Genomic DNA, 23,645 nt, shown 5'->3' on the forward strand with positions numbered 1-23,645 from the left:
TAAAGATTAAATCTACTCTGTGATCTTGAAAAACAAGAAAAAAGGAAAAATGCCTGTTTTCCTTTTAGAACACTATCCTTAGATAGTCATTAATTATTGTTGTTATCTTTAATACTCATCAGACTGTCTGAAAGGCATTGTAGTCATCAACTGATCATCATAAAAACCCTGTGAAATAAGTGCTGTCAACTAGCTAATGACTAATGTGTGTTTGGAAATGCCTTGTGCTAAAATACACCAAAAAAAACTTCGACAAAAAATGTATGAAATTGCACCCACCAGTGATTGAGGTGGGAGGAGAAGGTTGTTATTTCACACTGTGTAGCTTGAGGTTAAAATTGATACCTGGAGACCTGTATGACAGACTGAGAAGCTTAGGTTCCCAATTCAGTTGTAATTCTAAGCTTGTATCTTATGCAATCCCCTTCAGGAAATGAAAGCTTGCAAAAGGAGTCACCTAAAGCAGAAAATGCCAGAAGTGAGGTCGGCCATGTGACTTGTTAATACTGGGCCCTTTTGTATGTTTATGATGATACCTATTTTCTCCCTGTCTTGCTCCTTGTACGAAGAATAGAATATTGTGTCCCTCTTTATCAGTGAAGCTTGGAGTTTAGAAAGACTGTTGCACAGAAACCATAGAATCATGGAGCAGGAAAGGAGATGCAGAGTGATTAAGGTCAAAAACCTCCATCTCTGCTTTTAGATGCCACACTTGAGCTGCTGGGACTTGTTTCTTTCTGAGTACTTGATACTTCAAAATGTTCAGTGTGCCTTCTGCACAAACAATGACAATCAGTTGCTGCTTGTAAGTTGTATCTGGGACTACTTGGGAGTCCAGTTCTCAGATGTAACAGAGATTCAAGGTAGGCACCCCGTAACGGGGAACCCAGACTGAGTGACTGCTTCTGAGGAGTTTGTGACCTGTCCAATATTACTTTGAAATACTGAGAGGGGAATGGGTGGAACCCAGTTCTCAACGGTACAGGTGAAACATCCAGATCATTGGTTGTTTCTCAGCATTTCACAAGCCTACCTTTCTTCAGTGTTCCATCCATGCCTTCTGCAACAGATGAGGCAGCAGTTTGAAATACTCAGTACAGATCCATGTCTAGAGACAGATTAGAGACAGATTTGTTTCATGCATGGAGTAAAGCTGGGGCCTGAAAGATTTCAAGCTTGTGATTTTGTTGTTTGTGTTTTTCTGTGCACAACACAGAGGGAAATTAAAATTGCTGGAGGAATGTAGCTAGTTACTGCATGGCACACAATGCATCATATCTCTCTCCCCCTCCCTCCATGTCTCCCCCCCACCTTTAAGAAACAGGAATGGCTTATTTGTGAGCATTTATACCGATTTTCAGCAAATTTCCTTTATACATTAAAAAGTAAAATGCCCTGAAAGAAAGGAATTCACACAGATGCATTATCTGTATTATGAAAATTTTCTGTCCAAGAGTTCACAAATTTGAGGAGATGTGTTATTCTGTGTTAAGATTTTTCTCACAAATATAATTCAAGATGCACTCTAGATGTAAGTAAGTACTATGAAGTCATGCTGGTTATAAAAATATGTGTTTTTCACTGTAGGTGAGTGCTCAGGAACTACCTTTCACATGTCATCATCAGCTGAAAAAGAAGACATCAAGGATGCCATTGAAAACTGTGAGGTGCAGGTATGTAAAACCAAATATTTTGCATTAGAATAATTTCAGAGGGCGTTCTAATGTGGAATAAGGCAGGCTTCTTGTTTGCGTTGGGAATACAGGACAGGGCTGGATAGAGGGATCTGGATTCTTCTGTAACACCTCAAGGGACAGTGGAGCAAATTATTTCCACCCCACACCAAGGCACCGTGAAAGACGGACATGTTTAATTTTAACACGCAGAGCACAAACCATAAGCCTATTGGAAGGTGGTAGTAGTTGGGCAATGAACTTCAGAATGGAGAGGCTGAGACAAATGGTGGCTGGCTGAGGTGCTCCCTCCCTGTTCTGAAAGGAGCAGTTTTTGCAGAGGGAGAAAAAGGTCTGGCTAACAAGAAAAGAGAGTGAGAAGTTGGATGGTCTTAGCCTGTTGGAACACCAAGGCTGCAGGCCCTATTTAGAAGAGACCCCACAAGCTAAGGAGGCAGGTGGAGAGGGAGCATATTGGGAGGAGTGTAACACATAACAGGAGCAGTCAGAACTGTTGAAGAACAGAGCATGGGATCAGGGGTTGGGGTGGGGTTGAGGCATGGTATGATTTTCATACAGGTTTGGGTTCCTGATTTTCAGGAGAAGGGAAGGAATGGACAGGTTTCCCTAATAAATGCTTATCTCTGGAGCTTGGAATGGAATTTAATATTTCTGAGTCTTGGGTGAAGAAATCATCTTAACTTAGCCAGTTCTTCTTGTGGTGGACAGTAAAAACTTGTCATGTTCATTCACATTGTATTAACTCATCTGGCAAAGGGCCGTAAACTGCCAGACAGTAGAGAATGATGGAGGAAGGAGAGTGGGAAAATGTAGACAGTTGTAATGAAAAATGCTATTAAAGCAATGAAATGTGAAAAAATAAATTGCTTTGTGACAAATGCCACTAGTTACAGAAAGCAGCTAGGCTAAAAGGTAAAAGCAACCCTAATGTCCAGACAAATCAAATCCAAGAATAACTGTTGCGTCTCAAGTAAATCCTTCCATTTTTAAGAAAATGATGATTCAGTGAACCTTTAGTTTAGTATCCCTTGATTTTTATTATAAACAATTGCTTTCAAAATGTCTTATTTCTGTTATGATAGGATGAGTTTGCAACAGAAATTACCTAGATTAACTGTGACTTCCTTTTTCTTGGTAATCTTTCTGTCTGTACCTGTTTACTTAAGGATAAATATATTTTAGAAACTACCAACTTGATAGAAAAAACAGCACATGAAAATCAGACTGACAAAGCAGAAATTTCACATCAGGAAGCCCTAGCAGAAAATGGGGAATCGCACAGTGCTGACAAGCAGTTAAGCCCAAAACCTTGGGAAGAAAGATATGAAAGACTGTGGGTTGAAAATGAGAAAAGGGAATTGAAAACAAATTTTAAAAACATTACAGCAGAACTGAAGCAGCTGTTTGGGGAAATTAATGAAACTGGGAAAACTACCTCCCTTGTGGAAGAAATGTCAGAAGATGGCTTCAGAGAAGAATTAAAGAGTTCTCGTGTTGTTTCATCTTGTGCGACAGAATCAAGTAGTAAGCTAGAAAGTAAAGCTAAATTTGGAGATATTAAACCTATGCTAGGTGGAAAAGAACCCAAAATAATTCCGAGTCTTTGTGTTCTTCCTGATCAAAATAACTTAAATGCAAACGCAGAAGGTACCTGGAGTACAGATGAAGATGACAGCACAAACAATACAGATAATACAAAGGTGCCTTTAGCCAATGGAGGGGAAAAGAAAATGTCTACTATGGAAATGGAAAAGAATGAAAATGGAAGTAGTAGAAATGTAGAGGGAAGTCCTGAATGCTCCCTGAGACATAGCTTAAAAACAAGTATTTTGGATGAAGTTTCTAATATTATTCCTAAAATAAGACCTGTTTCTACAAGTGATGAAAATGCACTTTTTCTAACAGAAAGGAAACTTGGAAAAGACTCTGGATTTAATGATGGTGTTCCCAGAGACTACCTTATTGACAATAATAAAATAGGAGGAACAGATACTGACAGTCTTTTCGCAAATGCTCAGCAATCATGTGGCATGCTGAGAAGGAATCTTGATGAAGAACTAAAACAAGATATGGAAAGATTTAAGAGTAAGGTAGGAATGCTGCAAATAGTATTCCTCGCTTTGGAGAAAGAGAAGGTGCAGCTGCAAAAAGAGGTAGAAGTTCACCTGCTACTCCTTATTCTTTAGTCTTTCTCCATATCAATGGTCCTGTTCATGTTAGCTATGAAAATGCACACAATTACATAAGTTCTGACACTGAATCAAAGAATGAAAATAGCTTCTGAACAGGGTCTTGACTAATCTATCAATTTGCTGTGATTTCTGCATGGTATGTCTTCATTGCCCTTCACTAAAATTCCGGTTTGCTGTGAAACCATTTCTGCTTGTGGTTTGGGATCACCGCCATTAAGAAAGCAGTATTCCAGCACACTTCCATTGATCCATTGATTTTTTTTTTTTCTGTGTTTTTTACAACTAACATTGTGGAGTCCTTCTAACTCTTTGTCTATCAGTAACACTTTCACTTTTTTGTTGATGTTTTAAGATACACTATCGTTTTCTTTGTAAGAGCTATGCTTTTGTTATATCTTTAATCGTGACTGAATTCAAAGTACTTTCTATGACTTGATATGCTTTGTGGTGTAATTTTGTGAAAATGCTTCTCTAAGAATTAATTTTTTTTTTTTATTTTACATTATTTCAGAGGTAAACCCTGAATTGTTCTATCTTGGATATGATGTTTCTCTCTTCTAGAAATACTGAGAGATATATAAAGCTTAACTTTCTTTTTATAGGTTGAGAAGGAAAAAAACAAAGATGGATGTTTCAAAACACAGGCCATGGCAAAACAGGAAGAACTTGATAAATTAAATACACCAGCAGGCAACGTTACTAATCAGCAAATGAAACAAAAGCTTACTGTAAGGAAGAATGATTGTTTGAAAATGGAGAATGAAAGCACTATAGAAGAAAAAGACAAAAAGAATTTCTCATCTGAGGAGAGATCAAAATTGATTCAAATACCAATAAAAGGGTAAACTAAGGAAATAATCTCTAATTCTTATTTGTAGTACTCCTTAAGTATCTTCTATGTTTTCTAATATTGTAGTAGTTGAAGTAGTTTTCTCAATGCTGAAAGCCATACTGAGTAGTCTACTGCTTCTCAAATGTTTAAGAAATTTTTTTTTCCCCAAAAAACTAAGCTTATAATGGAGGTTCAGTTATTGCCTGCTTTAAAAAAAAAAAAAAGTGATAAACCAAATTCCTGTGGATTTCCTTGTCAAATACTGAGGCAAAACCATCTTCAAAACAGGAGTTGAAGACTGAAAAAAACAGTTATTTTTGTAGGAAATGGCCATCCAGAAAAGAAAAGTAGGAACTTGCAGTTTGCTTTCTCCCTTTTCTAGATGGTTTTAGTGATCTCCATGCAGTTGGTGTTTACCTTTTTATTAAGTTCAGATGCTCTTTGTCAGGAAAAGGTGATACTACCAAACCAACCTCAAAAGTTTGAATATTTTTATGTAACCCTAAGCAGGAGTTTTTTCCTGTCTGTCCTTCAAAGGAATCTCTGCTCTAGATACTTCCTCTAATGGGGATATTAGATATGTTCCAGCTTACCTGAATCTAGCTCGGGTTCCATGTTTCCCCCCCGATTCCTAGGGGAAGGATACTTGGGAAGGATACTCCATGATCTTTGGAGTCAAATCTGTATTCTATCGTAGATATTTTTCATCTCACTTGTTTCTGGACATCATCTTAAGTATGTCTGTTTCACAGAAATATTTTATGTAAAGCTACTCAGATAGTGATTTTTTTTTTTTCTTTCTGTTTAATGTAGTAAATTTGCCCTGAATGCCAAAGTTGCAAAGAAAAATAAAAGACAGACTTCAAAGCAGAAAGTTAATCAGCAGATGAGCTCTTCCAGTGGGAATAAGTTTCAAGTACTGGATGATAGCACTTTCAGTGAAACATCTCAAGATGAAGGAAGGTACTGAATATAAGGAGTTATAAATAAAATTTACTTAATGGTAAAAGCTGACCTGAAAGCTAAAGGTAAGTCTTGTAAATCTGATGTGTACAGTGATTCTTGTTCTCTCATGTGACAACACTACCTGATGGCCTTTGTGATCAAAAACACTTCCTTTTTGCTTAGAGTGCTTTGAACATACTAGCCAAGTTAATTATAAGGTCATATGTGCACAAATTCTGAATTACTTGAGTGTGTGCATGTGCATAAATATATGTATTTCATATTTTTAAAAAGGGAGAGGAGAGAATTATAAAAGAGCAAAATTACTCTTTCACTGCAGGCATCTCAGTTTTTTCTGCCCTTTTTTTTTCCCCAGCTGTGTCCCCTCCCAGCTTCTTGCCCACCCCAAACTTAATTGTGTGGGAGGCAAAGTGAGAAACAGAAGGTGTTGACACTGTACAAGCACTGTTTAGCAATAGCTAAAACGTTGGTGTGTTATCAACACTATTTTGGTCAGAAATCTAACACTGTGTGGGCTGCTATGAAGACAATTAATTCCATTCCAGCCAAACCCAGTATTGTAGAGAATGCAAAATTATGTTTCTTTGACCTGTAAGAGAAGAATTCTTAATACTGAAGAGAGCTAAACCTCTAGTATTAAACTGGGAATGCACATAACTGTACATCTACATATCTGTAGCTGTAAGTTTCCTATAATTTTCGGTGAAATGCAGAGAACAGTTATTTCAACTATTTGCTTAATCTTTTGTGGAAAAAGTAGCCTTCTGATAGACATAATAGTACACAATTTTTTTTTCAGTCTTCAACTACATCTAACAAAATTCTTACATTAAATTTTATTTTAATTCACTTCTGAAATTAAGTTCTCGGAGCAACTTTAGATATTGTTCATAAAGCAATATAAGCATTCTGGTACTGAAATATATTTGTGTTTTCCAGACCTGCAGCAAAAACAGGGAGTGAAAAGAGCAAGGTACTGTAAAGTTAGTTTCTTGATAAGTAGTTTGTATCAACTTTTTATCACTTAGACGGGAACAGCATTTATGTAGTGATCAACCGTATGCACAAATTGCTGCTAGTATGCAATTTTATCATATTTGAGCAAAATCTATGGACTGTGAGTGGGGGAGTAAATCATTCATGCATTTGAAATCATCTGTAACACTGTATAGCTGTATACAGAAAATACTGTATTGTTTGTAGGTCAGCGTACAAACCGATGACCTTGATTTAACTCACTCATCTGACACAACTTCAGAGGATGTTGAATTACCAATTTCAACCTACAAAGAGGCTATGTTGCTGTTAGAACAACTTAGTGTGGATCATACGGGTATGTTTTCAAGTCACTTCGTCTTCAGCTGTTAAAAGTTCCTCTTCTAAAACTTGATTTCTTTATATGCACTCCTAGGTAGTTCAGTTTTATATTTTAATATTTCAATCTAATATTTATTTATGATTAGAAATCCCCCTCAAAAGATGTGAAATTCTCACCTAACCTTAGATGTCTGCTTGTATTGTCAGCAAACGTGCCTTATTTTGTCATTGGTTCTCTGTCTAGTCAGAGCTGGAGAAGCAGGTTCTTGCAAAGTACGGTTCAGCTTCTTCTAATGCAGTCATCAAAAGTTAGCAAGATCTTCTTTCTCCTCTTTCTCCTCTTTACATCCCTCCAATAGCTAATGACAATTAGTGCAGCAAAATAACAGCTTTGCTTAAATATGTATATATTTTATATGTATGTGTGTATATATATAAAAATCAGTTGTCATAAGATGCTTGCATATATACGCATAGCATTACATAAACATAAGGGTCACTTACTAAGTGTTAAACTATGCTAAAATTTCATTAGGCAAGGGTTAACCTTGGGTTAACCCACCCAGCTGCTCTCTCACTGCCCTTCCTCAACAGGACAAAATAGGATGAAAAATCTTGAGGATCAGTATAAAAGCAGGGCTATCGCTTCCCCTTCAGGGAAAATGTGCACTAGCCTGGGCTTTCCGTGGACTGCAGGTCCTTCAAGAAATATCCACAAGCTCTGGCCTGGCTTCCTCCACAACTCTGCATTGTGGATATCTGCTCCAGCATGGTTCTCTCCAGGGGCTGCAGGGATATAACTGTTTTACCACGCTGTCTCCATGGTCTGCAGGGGAACCTCTGCACTGGCACCTGGAGCACCTCCTCCCCCTCCTTTACTGACTTGGGAGTTCACAGGGCTGTTTTTCACATTCTTTTCCCCTTCTTCTCTGCCTGTGTGGTGTTTTTCCCCTTTCCTAAATACATTTTCCCTGAGGTGCCACCAGCACGGCTGAGAGAGTCAGCTGTGCCCTGCAGTGGGTCCATTGGAACTGGCTGTGTCCAGCACAGGGCAACCCTTGGCCTCTTCTCAGAGACCTCACCACTACCTGCTGTCGTCCCACTACCCAAACCTTGCCACCTACAACCAATACAGCAAAGCATTAAATAATTTATACATTGGAAAGTGTTTGTGCATATGTGCAGCTTTGTGTCTTTTCTATCTCAAAATAGATTCTGCTGTTCTGTTGAAAATTCGAAACATACTTCTTGAATATGAACAGATAATAGAACGTGAAAAAAATCGGTATACAGCTGTCTGGAGAGAAGTAAGGAAATTGGAAAGTGAAAAGAAGGAGTCACAATTAATAGAAGAGACTCATGATTTGAAATCCATATTGGCTCACCAAGAAGTGGAATGGAAAAGTGATATACAAAACCTTAAGTATGTAACCTTGCATTCCAATATTGTGTTATCCTGTCAGTGTCACCTCCCAGAAGATGCTAATGGTACAAGTGATAGGATGAGAAGTTTCTAATCTTCTGGGCTTGGATTTTTTGAATCCCATGGGCAAGTTATGTTATAAAGGACATAATGTCAGGGGAAAGAAATGCCTGGATATTAGCTCCATGTAAAATCTTCTGGATGTTGTTTTTTTAATAGCAAGAGAAGAGAACAAGAGAGTACGTATGGGAAGATGAGATCGTATAAGAGAGATTTATATGCCATACGTATTGTTTTATTTTTTCTTTGCAGCTTCTGTTGGTGTATAATATTAGGAATTCTGATAACTCCACAGAATGCAACTCTGAACAGAGCTTAGAGCATTTGCTTGCTTGCTTGTTTATTTGAAAGGTTAAATTTGGGATTGCCCCTTTCCCCATACTCCTGAGCTAGACCTGGATGGTGTGAGGTTTTTAATCACTGCTCACATCACTTCAGACAGGAGTGGCCAGTAGGCACCATATGAAATTCAGCAAGGACAAATGCAAAGCCTTGCACCTGGGAAGGAAGATCCCCTTGTGATGATGTACCATGGTCTGGGGAGCTGCTGAGAGGGTCCTGGTGGTCTTGGCAGAGAGCAAGCTCAACATGAGCCAGCGTGAGCTGGCAGCTGAGAAGGCCAGCAGCATTCTGGGCTATATTAAGTGCAGCAGAGGCAGGAGATTGAGGAGAGTGATTGTCCACCCCTACTCAGCGCTTGCTGCACTGCATCTAGAGCACTGGGTCCAATTTTTGGCCTCCCAGTACAAGAGAGACCTTGATCAATATGTGTGAGTTCAGCAGAGAGCTACCAAACCCAGTCAGGGAGCAGGAGCACCAGCCCTGTGAGAAGATGCTGGGGGAACTGAGCTTCAAGGAGTCGTACCTCCCAGTGTATGGACCACATGTCCTGGATTTGTCTCCAACTGTTCTTCAAAATTTTCAAGTATCTATCAATTACAAAGAATTAATACTTTATTTCTAAATAAATTCTCAAAGTAGTGTTACCTTTACACTTACAAAAGGTATACTTCTTAGTGTAATTTCACAAGAAGTATATGTAAAGCTTTTTCCTTGCAATATACACCGTTCAAATACAAATGTTTCTGTCAGTCTTTGGAGTAATTAGTGGTCGCTGATACCTGTTTTGCAGAATTTCTTAAGCAGATTTTCTAATTGGCAGCTCTCCTTATATTAATACTTGATTTTTTTCTTGTTGACTGTTGCAAGGATATCAGAAAAAATATTAAAAATAATTATCAGACATAAAACTGCTTTCTTGTTTGGGTACCACGAACACACCATGGACCATTTTTTACCGTGTTGTTGCTTATTGCTGACTGTTTCAGATAGTAAAGAAGTTGACATTTCCTAAGGCTTTCATTATAAAATAACTTCAAAATTAAATTGCTGTTGTTTCTCCCAGGTGTAGATCCATCGAGGTTTAAAACTATTTTTAATCATATTAAGCTTAAACCGTATGCATTTCTAAATCTATTTTTGAACACTGACCTCATTCTTGAGTAAATAGAAACTGCTTGCTCTTTGTATGGGCAGCAGTTGTTTTAGACTTATAGAAGGCTTGCTAAAAAATCATAGGTCTGTCATAGGTAAGTGGTGTGCTGCTTCATCAGTATCACTTGCCATCACTGAATCACTAATATGTAGGCAATGCTCAGCATATTAAGAAAATGTATATTAATCATAGTAAAAGTTTACGATGCTTTGATCTGATAAGCTAACTCCTTTTGAATGAAGTGTCTGTAATATGAAGATGATTTTTTTTAAGGATTATAGAAATGTGCATACTAGACTATATTTACCTATGTAAACTTACTTACAAATAAATGATAAATAACTCAACGGTTTATTTCTGTATGTTGTACAACTGATACCATGGATAATGGAATGAAGTTAGAGGGTTTTTAAAAGTTAAAAATGACACTAAAAATACGAAATCTGAAACAATTTAACATTTTTATGGTTTAAGTTGTTTCTGCAAGTTCAGAATCTAGAATATCTACTTTTTATATCAGTACTTTAGTTTCTCAAATATTCTGTTAAATCCCAGATTTACTTTGCAACAAGAAGAGGAAAAGAGGCTCAGAGCAGAAACACTATATGAGAAAACAAAAGAAAAACTCAGAAAGAAAGAAGATCAATATTGTAAAGAGATGGAGGAGAAACAGCAACTTGAGTTACACTCAAGGAATTCAGAAATGGAGTTAATAACATTGAGAAAGCTCTTGAAACAGGTATACTAAATAATGACTTAAACACTTTTCTTATTTTTTGCTTCTTCTTAATTCGCATTGAATTCCCATATGCCTAAAGAAGGAGATACCTTCTTCATGGAAGAGGCATTGGATAGCTATTGCCAAATTTTGAGGACAGTTGAGAACAGTTCATTCACAAGTGGACTGTTCTTTTTTTCCTTTGCAAGTTCATTATTCCTTTTCTCCTTTTTCAAAATTTAGGTTTCATTTGTATTTTGAGCAAAGCCTGACTTTGACTTATTTTTCTAAATTACTACAAAACATTCTGTTTTTCTTCTGAATTTTTCAGAAGAAAATTGAAATTTTTTCTGTATAGATGAATTACCATAACTGTGGCGAAGCAAAAATATTTGAATGGGAAGATATTGCTCGCTCTGATTCTTCTCAAGATGCAAGTTGTTTATTTGTATTACTGCAGGTTGAAGAAGAGCGTGATGAAACGCAGAGGCAGCTCTCTCAGGAAAAGAGTGCCAGAGCCCTGCAAGAAGGAATTTTGAACAACCACCTTTGGAGAGAGAAGGAACTAGAAGAAGAGACAAGAAGAACTATAGGAAAAAATTCAGAGGTAAGCAGATATTTTTCTAATTAACTACATTTCACCATGTTAGTTCTAAAATTGTAATAAATCTTATATTTTTTTTCTGCTTCTTGATGGATTATTTACAGCTTACTAATGTAATTTAACTGTTTTTCCTTATGTCTTTAAAAATTCTGGAAAGCGGCATCAGTCCTGTATGTACCTGAATTGCCTGTGCATGTAGGAAGCTAATAGAAGACACTATTTACCCTATTTCTTAAGCTATCTGTTATTTTTCATTTCATAGACATTTTATCATCACTTTTTAAGGTTTCTAGTAGTGAAACACCTAGCTACCTATGTCAAGGTTGACAGGAAGAAAGTTGTTTGACACTCACTCTTCTGTTCCCATTACTTGGGGTTTTTTTAATTACTTATTCCCTTATCAAATTTGCTTACTTCAAGTATGTCTGTCTTTTCCACCTCCACATATTAAAATTCTATGAAGGAGTTTCAGCAATGAATTAAATTCTCTGTAGGAGTTAGAATAATAGGAGAAGAAAAAGCAATCATAAGCATTTTATTAAAAAAGAAAAATCTTGAAAAGTGTTCACTGAATTTACTAAGAATGTGCAGTGCTTGGAAGAATTACTTGTTCTTGTCTGTGCTGCCCAATAAATGTAGGGTGAATATGTTTATGTGGAAAAAAGGGGGGTTTTTGTGGGGTTTTTTTCACATATGTATAAAAATAAATAGGAAATAAGACAACTATTCCATTCCAGGGATGATTGAGTTGTATAAATAACTTTCAGTGACACAAAAGATAAGTGTTATGAAGACATTTGACAACTGAAACAAGATGAAATGTAGCATTTATATTTGTTGCAATTTTTCTAAATGTCCTAGAAGGAAAATACCCTTTTTAGCCTTCTTTTTACTAGATTTGTAACACAGCTACATTAATAAAAGGGAATGTTTTAAAGGCATGCACATTCAAGAAAGCACTGTCACTTTGAAAGCTTTATACTTGAGAAGTTTTCAATAATTTTATTATTTGGTGGTTGTTTTAAGAAAAAAAAAAAGGCATTGTATATTTGGGATATTCATTTAGGTTTTAAGGGTATGTTACACTTCCAGTGTGTGCATACATTGTACATGTGCATGGGTTCATAGACTAGCTTATGAATTACCTGAAATTTCACTCTCATCTTTGAAGTCATGCTTCTGTATTAGAAATTTCTAAAATGCAGCTTGATGCTGAAGTGGTTTTGTGGATTCATTTCCCAACTGGCTATTTATTCATGTTCCTTGTCATTCAGGAATCTGACACTGAGAGAGAAAAGGATCTATTGTTCAAAAATCAGTTATTACAAGATGAGATTGCTATGCTGAGACTAGAACTTGATCAAGTAAGACTTAGGCACCAGGAGGAAGAAGGAAAATATTTAGAGGAAAATGAGACCTTGAAAGAAAAAAATGAAGACCTCAAAAAGGAACTTAAACTGAACGAGGAAGCCTTAACGCAAACAGTTTTTCAGTACAATGGACAGCTGAACTTATTAAAGACAGAATCTGCAGTGCTAACTTCCAAGCTTGAGCAGACAAAAGAAAGCAAAGACAGACTGGAGACAGAAATTGAATCATTTCGTTCCCGCCTGAACACTACTGTTCAAGAACTTGAACGTCATCAGTCATCAAAAAGTGATGTCGAACGAACATTTCAGAGAGAACGTGATGAGTGGCTTCGCTTGCAAGACAAGCTCCATCATGACCTCTCTGATGTGCAAGAAACCAACAAGATCTTGTCTCAGCAGCTGAGCAAAGCTGAAAGCAAAGCTAATAGTCTAGAAAATGAGCTTCACCAGTTGAAACAAATGCTCAGAGAAAAAACATTGCTTTTAGAAATGACACAAAAAGAATTAAGTCAAGCCCAGTGTCAGGCAAAGGAATGTGATCATGCTCGACAACTTGAGAAAGATCAAGTAAGCAAATTTATAATAAAGCAGGAATCAATGCAGGAACGATTGGCCCAGCTCCAGAGTGAAAACCTTTTGCTCCGTCAGCAACTGGAAGATGTGCAGAACAAGGGGATCATTAAAGAAAAAGTAGTGAATGATGTGCAGGACCGGTTTAATGATATTTTCAACAAACTCAGAGCTGATACCGAAAAGCAAGTTTACCTAGTGGAAGAGAGAAACAAGGAATTAAATGCCAAATGTACTGATTTAAGAGAACAAATCTTTAAATACGAGACTGACAAAGTAGAAAGAGAGGTAAAGTATACACTTAGAAAGAATACTTTAAAGTTTGTCAGTTCTTGAAATTATTTTTGTTTCTAAAATGTACCATGTATAAGTTATACATCTGGGACCAAATAATGCTGAGTTGTTCTGATCTGTCGTGTTTATGGAAGGTTTTGGCAAATGGGCTGTTACTGCTTAGATCTGAGCAGAGAACAGAAAAAGATATCCAAGTCTAAGCTTTGACCAAGAAAGATGATTCTTCTCTACAACTTTTTTCATCTCTTTTCCTTTGTCCGTTTTATGCCCTATAGAATAGTTTTATGTATTTGATGGGTTTTATATGTATTGCACTGATGACACAAATAAGAGTGGTAGAAAAGGAAGAACCATCCAGTGTGCAAGGGTTGAGAGTTAAGATGCAGGCAGTGAAGTGATGGGGGATTAACTTTTATTAAGCTCCTACAGAGAAAAAAAATTGCTTCTCCATAAGTTGCTATCAAAATTGAAGAGTATTAGTAGTGACCAGGTGTTAATGTATGTATTTGTTTTGGGGGTTCTAAGGGGACTGCCTGTTCCTCAAAGTTTATTTCAGACACAGACCTAAGCTTTCTCTTCTCTGTTTTATGATGTGTAGCCATATTTAAATGTGTTCGTTCTTTGTGGCTTTGAAAGATTAACTGGATGGAAGACTAATTAGGAAATCAGTTAAACTGTCTTTCTGCAAATTGACACAGTACATGAGTATGAGACATGCTCCGTTGCAGAGCACTAGCATAATTTTATGTCGCTCAAACATGCATGAACGAAGTGGTGCTCCCATTTCTGCATGTAGATAGTTTTTGTCAAGGAAAAAGGGTGGAAGAAAATGAAGGCGGGGGTAGGAATGACGAATAGCTGTATGTAATGGGAGAATGCATTACTGTATATGTTCTTAGCAGTAGCTAGGGTCTTCTCTGTTGATAGACTATTCTACCAATTCCAGGTAGAGCAATGATTTACAAGTTGCCTTACCCATTTTGTTCAATCCTTCTTTGCTTTCTGAAAATAGGAACTAATTCAATTCAGTATTTAGACACTGGTGTAAGGTTTGTCTCCCCTAATGATTTAAATGGTGATTGGAAATTATATTTCCTTCTTCATAACATATGCAGAATCTTTGAGTGAGGTAAATATCTGCATGTGTTAGATAACCGCCTTATTCTTCATTTAAGGGGAGAGGTGGGGGGGAAGGGGGTGCAGAGGGAAGAACTCCAGCAGTGCTGTCACTCATTTTAATCTGTGAATTGCTTTGTATTCTTACTACCAAAGTAACAAGTTCCTTTTGAAGGTACTAGATAAATATATGAACTGCCCATATTTTTCTAAACCTAATCTGTCAGTATAAAGGCAGTGGTGGTTCTGAAATGAACTTGGTAAGAAGACTGCAAGAGGAGGATGTGATTCAGCATACACTTAAAGTGTACCTCAAAAGAGCTTTCAGATATATGTATTCATTCAATTATATTTGCATAATGGAGGACTAGAACAAAGAACAATCTAATACAAATTCCTGCCTTTGGTAGTCAGTAATACCTGCAGTCAAACTATAGCTCCTATATTGCAACAGATTTCTTTGGGTTTTGTTAGAAAAAAATACGTGACTGCAGTATGTGCTTGTGTTTTGTTCAGCAAAGAGTAATACTTGAGCATTTTTATGTATTAGGAAATGGAAATCTGCATGAACAGCTGCTGACAGTCTGCTGCACATTTCTCAGCTGAGAAGGATGAAGATAGGTCATAATCTGTGCAGATGCCTGCTGGTGGCAGGCAAAATTTCATTCTTTTGAGTTCAGTCCAAAGACAGGTCTAATTGTATAATCAGATAAGTTAAAGTAAAGGCATATTTCATGTTCTTACAATTTTCTTCACACTCATTTAACTGTTTCATTAGGGCATGGTCAGACAGCTGCAGCAGGAGCTTGCCGATGCGCTTAAAAAGCAATCTATGTCCGAAGCTTCACTTGAAGTTACTACACGCTACCGCAGTGACCTGGAGGAAGAAAAATTGCACTTGCAAAAAGAATTGGAAAAGGTTAAAACCAAGGTATGTAATGTTTGTAATTATATGAATAGATCTGAGGGTGGCTGTTGAAAATAGGAACGAATGTTGTCCTAAAACCTAGAAGAAACTTCAACATAGGTTTAATGATGTGTGAATGAATTGCACTGTTTTATAGACTTGGTGTCAATGATCGGAAGGTCTTTGACATGAGGACACAATGTCCTTACTTGGACAAAGATTGTATTTGCTAAGGTGCTTTGCAAAACAAACTGATGTGTCTATAGCTTATGGCATTTGGCTTGGCCAAGCAGGTTGTCTGATTTCCGAAGAACAGTAGAAACAGTGCGCTGCTGCATTTGGGCCTTTTTAAGCTGTCTATGCTTCCCTCCTGCCCCCACCACCAAGTAACATGTTGTCAATTCTGAATGCTTTTTTAACTTATTCTGCATATATCTTTTCCACTACCCCAACCCCCCAGCTTATTTGGCCCTGATGTAATTTGCCATTGCTAAGGCCTTCTTGCAAGTGAATTGTAACCTACTTTCTGAGGTGGGGACCACCTTTTGCAGTGTTCTTATGAAAACTGAAGTATAGAGGGCCTTGGAGTTCTGAAATAGAAATCATCTTAAATCTCCTGTCAGGGAGTTGTGATGTCTTTAGGAGAAGGATGAACTTTTCAATTAATATTTTCAATGGAGGAGCAAACAAGTGGATACAAAGAGTGTCGCAAGTCGTTGAAAGGCTGGGAGGGACAGTGTCGGTGCTTAGAACCATGCTCTAGGAAATCAATGTAGGGATGGCAGAGGCCAGTACAAAAGATGAAGAAGTGTAACACAGTTTGTATTCATTTGCTAGTAGAAGTGCAGGTTTGAATGTACTTGAAATGATTACGGTTTTTTGAGTAGAGGGTATGTGCAGATATATGCAGTACTTGAATTCTTCAGCAGCAGTTGACTCCTCTGTATAAAAGCTCACCTGACTACTGTGGACCCTTACTGTGATTTTACAGTTGCGGGAGTTGGAAGAACAGCATCTTCAGTCTGAGCATTGTGTTCATGACTTGAAGACTGCCTTGGATAATAAGGAAAGAGAAGTCATAGCTTCTTCCCAAAAACTGCAGGACCTCCTGTTGGCATCTTCTGGGACCAATACTACTATAAAACAACTGGAAGAACATGTGCAACAGTAAGAGAATAACACAGGGAAGCAAGATGTCTGTCGCTTTCTGGGCTTGTGTGAAACAACAGGATAGCCTTGTTGCATCACAGCAAGTTAATACGCGATGTTGAAGGATACTTTTGTTTTAGATTATGTTATTTCACACTGTTCTTTCAGAATTTGTGCTCTGATGGATTTCCATAATAAGACCTGTATTTCTTTTTAAGCCTTGAAATTGAAAATGCCAGATTGGAAGCCACAGTCCAGCAACAAAGCAATAGGATTGAAACCCTTCAGAGGGACCTGCAAGCGTCTGCCTCAGTAAGAAGCTGATCATAAACTATCCTTTTTGTGAGCTCCTGAACCTAGTTACCAATTTCTGTGGGGAGATTGTAAGATGAGGTTTTGCCACATCGCCTAGGGGAACTCAGTTCCTGCGTTCTACTGAATATAGGTTGATCAGAAAGCAGCCTGGTCCATTCCCCAGCTTTCTGGTTATGAGAGTTTTCCCATGCTACTATAGCAAGTCCTACTTAACACTCTAAAAGGTAAGGATTTGACACTAATATGCTGGTGTAACTATTGCCTGCTTTAGACCCGTCATGACACCAGGTGCTGCTTCAGACACTTGTTGCAATGTGTATCATTAAAGGTATTCATCAAGTTAACTCGTGGAAATTCCACAGGGGATATTGATGCCAAGTGCTTCATGCCAGTGGCTTGACTGTCATCATCAGACTGGAACAAAAATTATATTCCCCAGAACTTTTGCTGTGCAGAAGTGCTTTTCCTTTGGCCACTTGGTGTGTGTTTGTTTTCATGAAACAGTGAAGAGGAATGCCTGTGGTATCATTTGCAGAACTCAGTGCAAGCCTTCGAATTTCCCAGTGCCTCTATGCAGTGGTTAATTTTAGCTCAGAAAATGTGCTTTCATCTGTGACCTGTATGAAGCAAATTATTTTTGTATTGTAACTAGTGAACTAGGGTTCTTGTTATGACTGTAGTTGTTAATTAGTGCTGAAGAGATTTTGAAAATAACTACATGTGAAAGCTGAACTTTGTGATATACTGATACTGATGAGAAGAGGGAAGGCAGTCACGATTAATAGGGCATGGTTTTCAAATGTACTGTGGATGAGAAAAGTTACTCATGCCTTTTTTCGCTGAAGATTCTTTGTATCCTGCATGGTGTTCTCTCTCCCTGAAGCAAACAGCAGAGGTGACGATTGCTAACAACTTTATAGTGGCATCAAACTAAGGCCATTTTGATCATTGGTGTAAATACTGTAGGAATGAAGAGGTGTATGTAACTTTTATTTTTGGAAATGAGGTGTAAACTTCAGTCTCAAAAGTCATAATGTTTCTTCTTGCTTCTTTTAATGCTTCTGTAGGTTCATAACCGCCTGGAAGACTTGATAACTGGTTTACAGACAGCACAGGCGGCTATAGAGGACCACCACCATCAGCAGGTACGTGACTGGCTTCTGTGAATGACTGTTTTAGTCTTTGAATTTTTTGTGTGCAAGTAATTGATGAAAAGATCGGGTGGGCTGTGTAGTCACAGTTCATCCAACAAATACCCTTTTCGTTTTAGGGCAAGACACCCTCAAGGGAAGAGGCTGTAAATTTCCTCATTCCCTTGCTGCTGTGTTTTGTATCTGTGTGGTGGTGTGCAAGATACTTTTGTTCATCAGTGTGACTCATTTGATGAATTCTCTCCCCCATCCCACCAGAGGGGAGTGAGCAAGTGGCCGTGTGGTGCTTAGCTGCCTACTGAAGTTAAACCATGGCAGTTGATGGGTAGGATGGATGTGGGCAGGGGCAAGATCTCTGGCTGAAAGCTGAGAGAGGAAACTGGACTTGGGAGAACCATGTTATCTTTGCAGCTTTGTCAGAGCTTGCCCTTGAGACCATGTTAGTATCTGTCATAAGACCCAGCATTTCACCTGCCCTGTAAGGACACTTGAGAAAGTTGTACACCCTGAGAATTTTTTATCTAAGCGCTTATGCTTTGGTTTTCATGACTTTCTATAGCTCAGTAGGCATCTTGGTTTTTGGTTGGGCTTTTTTTTTTCCTTCTTACAGAATGCCACTAAAAGCATCTAGTCAACTTGCATTCTTTATGCTTGAACTAAACTGGCAAATCTGTTCCACTCAAATGCATCTGTTAGGCAAATCTTTGTCCCTTTGGGTAGAAGCATAAATACCATTGCTGATTTGAAAACATTTTCTTGCTCTTGGGAGATATACAGCTGTTACAGAAGCAGTGAGGGTAGGGTATTTTCTGTGGTGGGCAGTAGAGGAATTGTTATATTATAAAGTATGTATCATTATGAACTCCGGAGGACCTATGGAAGAAAGTTGTAGGGTGATTTTTTTGTGTGCATATGTCTTAGCCCCTAAAGTTGCAGCCTCACCTTGTCATTTCCTTCCACCAGCTTCAATTGCTGTTCTTGTTCTTTAGTGTTTCCTGAGGTGTGTTTTACATTCTGCATTAACCTTAACTGTAGATCTTGGATGGGGAGAGGAAACCTTAGACCTGTTTCCAGTTAAGTTACTGCTTTCTATTGCAGTGTTGTCTTTCCAGTCACCTTATTTTTTTCTTTTGCCACAGTTGCTTTCACAGCTGCAAAAGCAGAATGTGCTGGCTCTGACATCAAAGGACTCGCGCAGCATGTGGGAAGAGCAACTGAAGTCAAGATCCCACCTTGAAGAGCGTGTTGCTCAACTTGACAGGGAAAAGGCTGAACTCTCGGAACAGGTGAGCCTAGAAAATTCTCCAGACACCTCAGCCAATACCCAGGAGAACTGTGTTCACCTTTTTGTCAAGTTCTTACACACTTGTTTTTTTCTGTTACCCTGCAGTTCAGGTGCTGAGTACCTTGTCATTTGGGGGTCATGCAGGAAGCAAATGAAAGCTAGCTGGATATCTTTGTGTAAATACTGGAGTGGTTCTATTGGGAAAAGTTTCCACTGTGGTTTGCTATCAGTTGAGCACATGGAGCAAGTGAGAACTGCAGTTCCTCAGTTCTTTCCTTGGTTTCCTTCTGGTCATCTTCTGACCCTGTGGTTTCTGGGCAGGATTAAAATGCTTCACGTTTCCAGTGCAATGCATAGAGGAGCTGCTGCGTGTTTTCATGGTAGCAGGTGGTAAAAGCCTTGCAGAAAAATGTGCTGAAGGAATTCTGGCCAAATGAACTAGTGCTTAGGAAACAGGAAACAGATGCCAGTTTCCAATGGGTAGTCTTTCCCTTTTCTCCTTTTCCATCGAGGAAAAATGGATGTACAAAGTCAAAACAGCTGCCTGTTTTGGCCAGCTGCTAGCTCTCCTTTGGTTTGGCTGAGAAAACACCAAGAGGAAGAACAACATGTGAATAAGTAAATAGCCATAGAGGAGACATGAAGGTAATGACAGAGAGGAATAAAATATTAAAGAATTTCAAAAGATCAAATTCTTCCACAAGCCTCTGCCTGCTGGTTGTTGAAGATCCCATGAAAGCTTCAGATTGGTCTTACGCTCTCCCACGATTTGCATACCTACATAATCCCTGCTATGAGCAAAGGAACTGCCAAAAGTGTTCTCCAGCATCTTTTCCGCCATTTTGCCTTGAAGCAGTAGAAGAGGGTGGCCTTTGCTCCAGTGGGGGCATCTGTTTCTGTTGTTAGGTATTGGCTTGTTTTAATCACTTCAGGTTTCAGATCAATGTTCTCGGGAATTTTGTCCCTTGGTGTTCTGTGGAACTTGGCTAACAGCTAGAGATGTACTGCAGCTTCTCTGTGGAGAACGCTAGATGTACATACTGCATGTAGATACTGTTCCTATGCTCTGTGTGTCATGTATCTTTTCTATTTTGAAAGTGTGAGAATGAAAGAAAGAAAGTGAAGAAGCTGGTAGAGTTGAAACGCTCAGTTGAACTGCATCTGGACCAAGAAATGAAAAGAAATATCGAACTGCAGAAAGACTGTAAGAGGTATGGCTTTTTAGTATGGCAAAGAGGTCAAGCTTTACTGAACTTTAACATAAAAATAGGTGTATGTAACTGTGAGCAAATTCAAGCTTCACGTTAGTTCCTGCAAGGCGCTTCTGTGCATGGGCCTATAGTTTTCAGTAGTTTCCAAAAGAACTGCAAATGCAGATTGCCCTGTGGTTTTCCTGGGAGGGAAGGAATTATCATTCTTCTTTTCAGGTGAAATTTGGACCCTCTGAATGATTTGTGGCACAGGAGTCCTGCCTTTTATTCCTCAGTAATTCATGGTGTGTCAAGCATGTTAAAGATGAAGCAAGCAAGCTATGTTTATGATCTTTACGTGAAAGTATGTGGAAAAGGCCAGTTGTTCCTTTGCTTCATTGATTTCTTGAATAATTTTCTGTGCAGGTTGAAGAGGCTTCTAAACAGAGCTATGAAGAAACTAAGGGTGTATGAGGGGAGAGAGAGAGAGTCCCAGCTTAATTTGCAGGGAGAAATGAAGAACAGATATTCTGAAATGGTCAGTGAAGTTGGTAGATTAAGAACAAAGGTGAGTGCTGGTTTGTTTGGGGTTTTTGGTGGTGGTGTGTTTTCTTTTGAAACCTGTGTTATCCTTTCCCTATACTTCTTTTCATGTTGTTGATTTTTGTTTTCCTGACTGTCTTTTGGAATTGATTGACTTTTCTTGATGCTCTTTCTACTGTTACAGTAGTAGATGACTATAACTAATACTGATGTAGTTGTTATTACAGGTACAGATGAAAATGTTATATGCAAGGCAGTATCTGCAAGGGCACATCAAGGGCAAGCTGTCCTGTAGAGGAAGGTTGAGCCGAAAGTCACAGCAAAGCTGGCAGGTTCTGTGACCTTACGAGCCAGGGAACAGTCCCACAGGCCCTCACTAAGAAGAGCAGAACAGGTCCAGTGACAGTAAGTGGGATCAGCCAAGAGTGCAGATCACCAGGCCAGTCCATAGGGACACGCAGGTCTGCAGTCCAACCAGGACATCAAGTCCACGGTTGAGGGTCAGGGCTGAGAGCTGTGAGGGCCAGCACAGGCCTGGCTGCAGCTTGAGGCCATAGCAGTATCTTAGGTCTGACAAATGAATCCCTTCTCTGGAAGAGTGGGGAGCAACACCACCATAACTCAAACAACTGCATGAAGTTAGCTTTGCCCAAGATTACCTGTTGAGCCCTGTCCTAGGCATGAGTTGAGCATGAGGCAGTTGAGGTTTTGTTTTTCTAAACGGTGTCATTGCTTCCCAGGACACAATGCAGTAAGGTGCTGCAGAAAAAGTTGTGTAACTTATTGCTCTCTAGACTATTTGTCTCAGCCCATCTTTCCCTTGTCATGGGGACCCAGAAGTAGAGTTTCCAGGAGTGCTTTTCAGGTTGCTCTGGCTGTTCAGTAGCCTGTAACCTTTTATCTACTTCTCTGCTCCTTACTCAGATTTATTGCTAAAGCACCTGTGTTTCAGAGCTATGTTTGTGTTTAGAAGGTACTGTAGAACGAGTCAACTGCCTTTGCGGTGGCTCATGTTCAGTCCAAAAGTTAACAGCACTTTTGTGTTTCTGTTGGAAGAGTTATTTTAAATGACAGGGAAGGACATTACTTTTAGGCAGTTTTAAATAAGTCTGAAGCTTCTACTTTCTGCTAGAAACTCTTTCAAGTGCTTACTATGCTAGTTTCCCCCACTTTTTTTTAATAAAAACAAGACATCTTGTTTTATGTTCAATAGGTATAGAAAAGGTATGTTTCCAGAGGGGGGAAGAAGAGGATGATGCTGTAGTTGACCATTGGGACCTATTGAAAGTCTGATATTTCCTGCAAATTTTTGAAAATAAACTGCAGCTTTGACCTAGAGAGAGTATGTCTTCCTCCGCGACTGCTGTAAAAGCTGTGCTCTGAACCACTATTTACAAATCTTTCAGTGTAGTGGAAAAACAGAATATCTGTTTCTTATCTCATCAGTTCTGTAATGAAGCTTTGACTGTGTTCACAGCATGTAACAATTCCTCTAAAGCATGATACATCTTGTTTCTGATGAAACCAGAAGGTGGCTAGGTATGGGTGTGTTTGATTTCCCATAAGCATATGAGCATCTCATGGAAGAATAGTCCTAGTGCTTTTCAACCTAGCCCTATGGGTGAAATGCTACTAGTTTGGTACCCCTTGATCTGTGACCTACTGCAGAAGAACTGAGAAGGGATGGGAACTTGAGAGATCCTATCACAAATTATGTGAAAGCTATTCTGGTTTTAAAAGAAGAGCCTGGTTTCACTTTGGTTTTAATACTGAGTTAGAAGATGACAAATACAGTCTTGATGGCCAACCCCTCTACAGATTTTCACAGAATTCACTAATTTTAGATCCCTCTGAGTTCCTTTCTTTTTTTGTGTGTGTATGCTGTCTACAGATTGGTGAACTTTCCCAGCAGCTGGAGATAGAGTCTAAAAAATGCATGCAGCTAGAAGCACAAAATCAGGATTTGCGAGAAGAGTTGTCCACCATGCGTGGGAACCATGAAAAACTGGAGAAGAGCAAATGCCAGCTGAAAGAAGAAGTGGCTAACCTCAAACATCGCTTGGAGACTAACATGGTGGATCACAATCAAATAGAACAATATAAAAGAGAGATGGAAGAACGAGCCGGACAAGAAATAAGACAAAAGCTACAAGAAGTTAATCTATTTTTGCAGGTAGGTGAATTTCTCATTTGTGTCTGTAGTCTCTCTTACATGCTTTTGTTGTTGTTGTCACTTTTTAGTATTCTATTTTTGGTGCCTGATTCTGTGTGTTAGTGCTGTACTTCTCTCTTTTCTGAAGGGCAGTGGGAGAAGGGAATGTGGTTGGGCAAGAATGCTTTCATGTGTGTGTAATGTGTCTGCAGGTCCCTGAATTAAAAGCTTGCCCAAGGTAGATTTCCACTTTGCAGGTCTTCGCGGGGGGGGGGGGGGGGGGGGGCGGGGGAACCGCCGCG

At 38.7% G+C, this 23,645-nt stretch overlaps 1 protein-coding gene across 1 annotated transcript in view; it reads left to right on the top strand.

The window, feature by feature from the left end:
• Window positions 1-703: 703 nt before the first annotated feature.
• Window positions 704-23,645, top strand: part of LOC104626756 (ankyrin repeat domain-containing protein 26-like) — a gene marked incomplete at both ends in the record, with an annotated part of 32,456 nt that continues 9,514 nt past the window's right edge. The window contains 19 exons of the mRNA XM_010294773.1: window positions 704-863; window positions 1,588-1,673; window positions 2,861-3,847; window positions 4,489-4,727; window positions 5,532-5,681; window positions 6,624-6,657; window positions 6,888-7,017; window positions 8,214-8,424; window positions 10,535-10,718; window positions 11,158-11,304; window positions 12,576-13,529; window positions 15,430-15,582; window positions 16,550-16,725; window positions 16,926-17,019; window positions 18,090-18,167; window positions 19,325-19,459; window positions 20,557-20,669; window positions 21,075-21,216; window positions 23,083-23,364. Of these exons, the coding sequence (XP_010293075.1) occupies window positions 704-863; window positions 1,588-1,673; window positions 2,861-3,847; window positions 4,489-4,727; window positions 5,532-5,681; window positions 6,624-6,657; window positions 6,888-7,017; window positions 8,214-8,424; window positions 10,535-10,718; window positions 11,158-11,304; window positions 12,576-13,529; window positions 15,430-15,582; window positions 16,550-16,725; window positions 16,926-17,019; window positions 18,090-18,167; window positions 19,325-19,459; window positions 20,557-20,669; window positions 21,075-21,216; window positions 23,083-23,364 (4,455 nt within the window). The remainder of the gene's footprint in view (window positions 864-1,587; window positions 1,674-2,860; window positions 3,848-4,488; window positions 4,728-5,531; window positions 5,682-6,623; window positions 6,658-6,887; window positions 7,018-8,213; window positions 8,425-10,534; window positions 10,719-11,157; window positions 11,305-12,575; window positions 13,530-15,429; window positions 15,583-16,549; window positions 16,726-16,925; window positions 17,020-18,089; window positions 18,168-19,324; window positions 19,460-20,556; window positions 20,670-21,074; window positions 21,217-23,082; window positions 23,365-23,645) is intronic.

The sequence above is a fragment of the Phaethon lepturus genome, unplaced genomic scaffold (genome assembly GCF_000687285.1).
Source record: "Phaethon lepturus isolate BGI_N335 unplaced genomic scaffold, ASM68728v1 scaffold9649, whole genome shotgun sequence".
Taxonomy (NCBI): Eukaryota; Metazoa; Chordata; class Aves; order Phaethontiformes; family Phaethontidae; genus Phaethon; species Phaethon lepturus.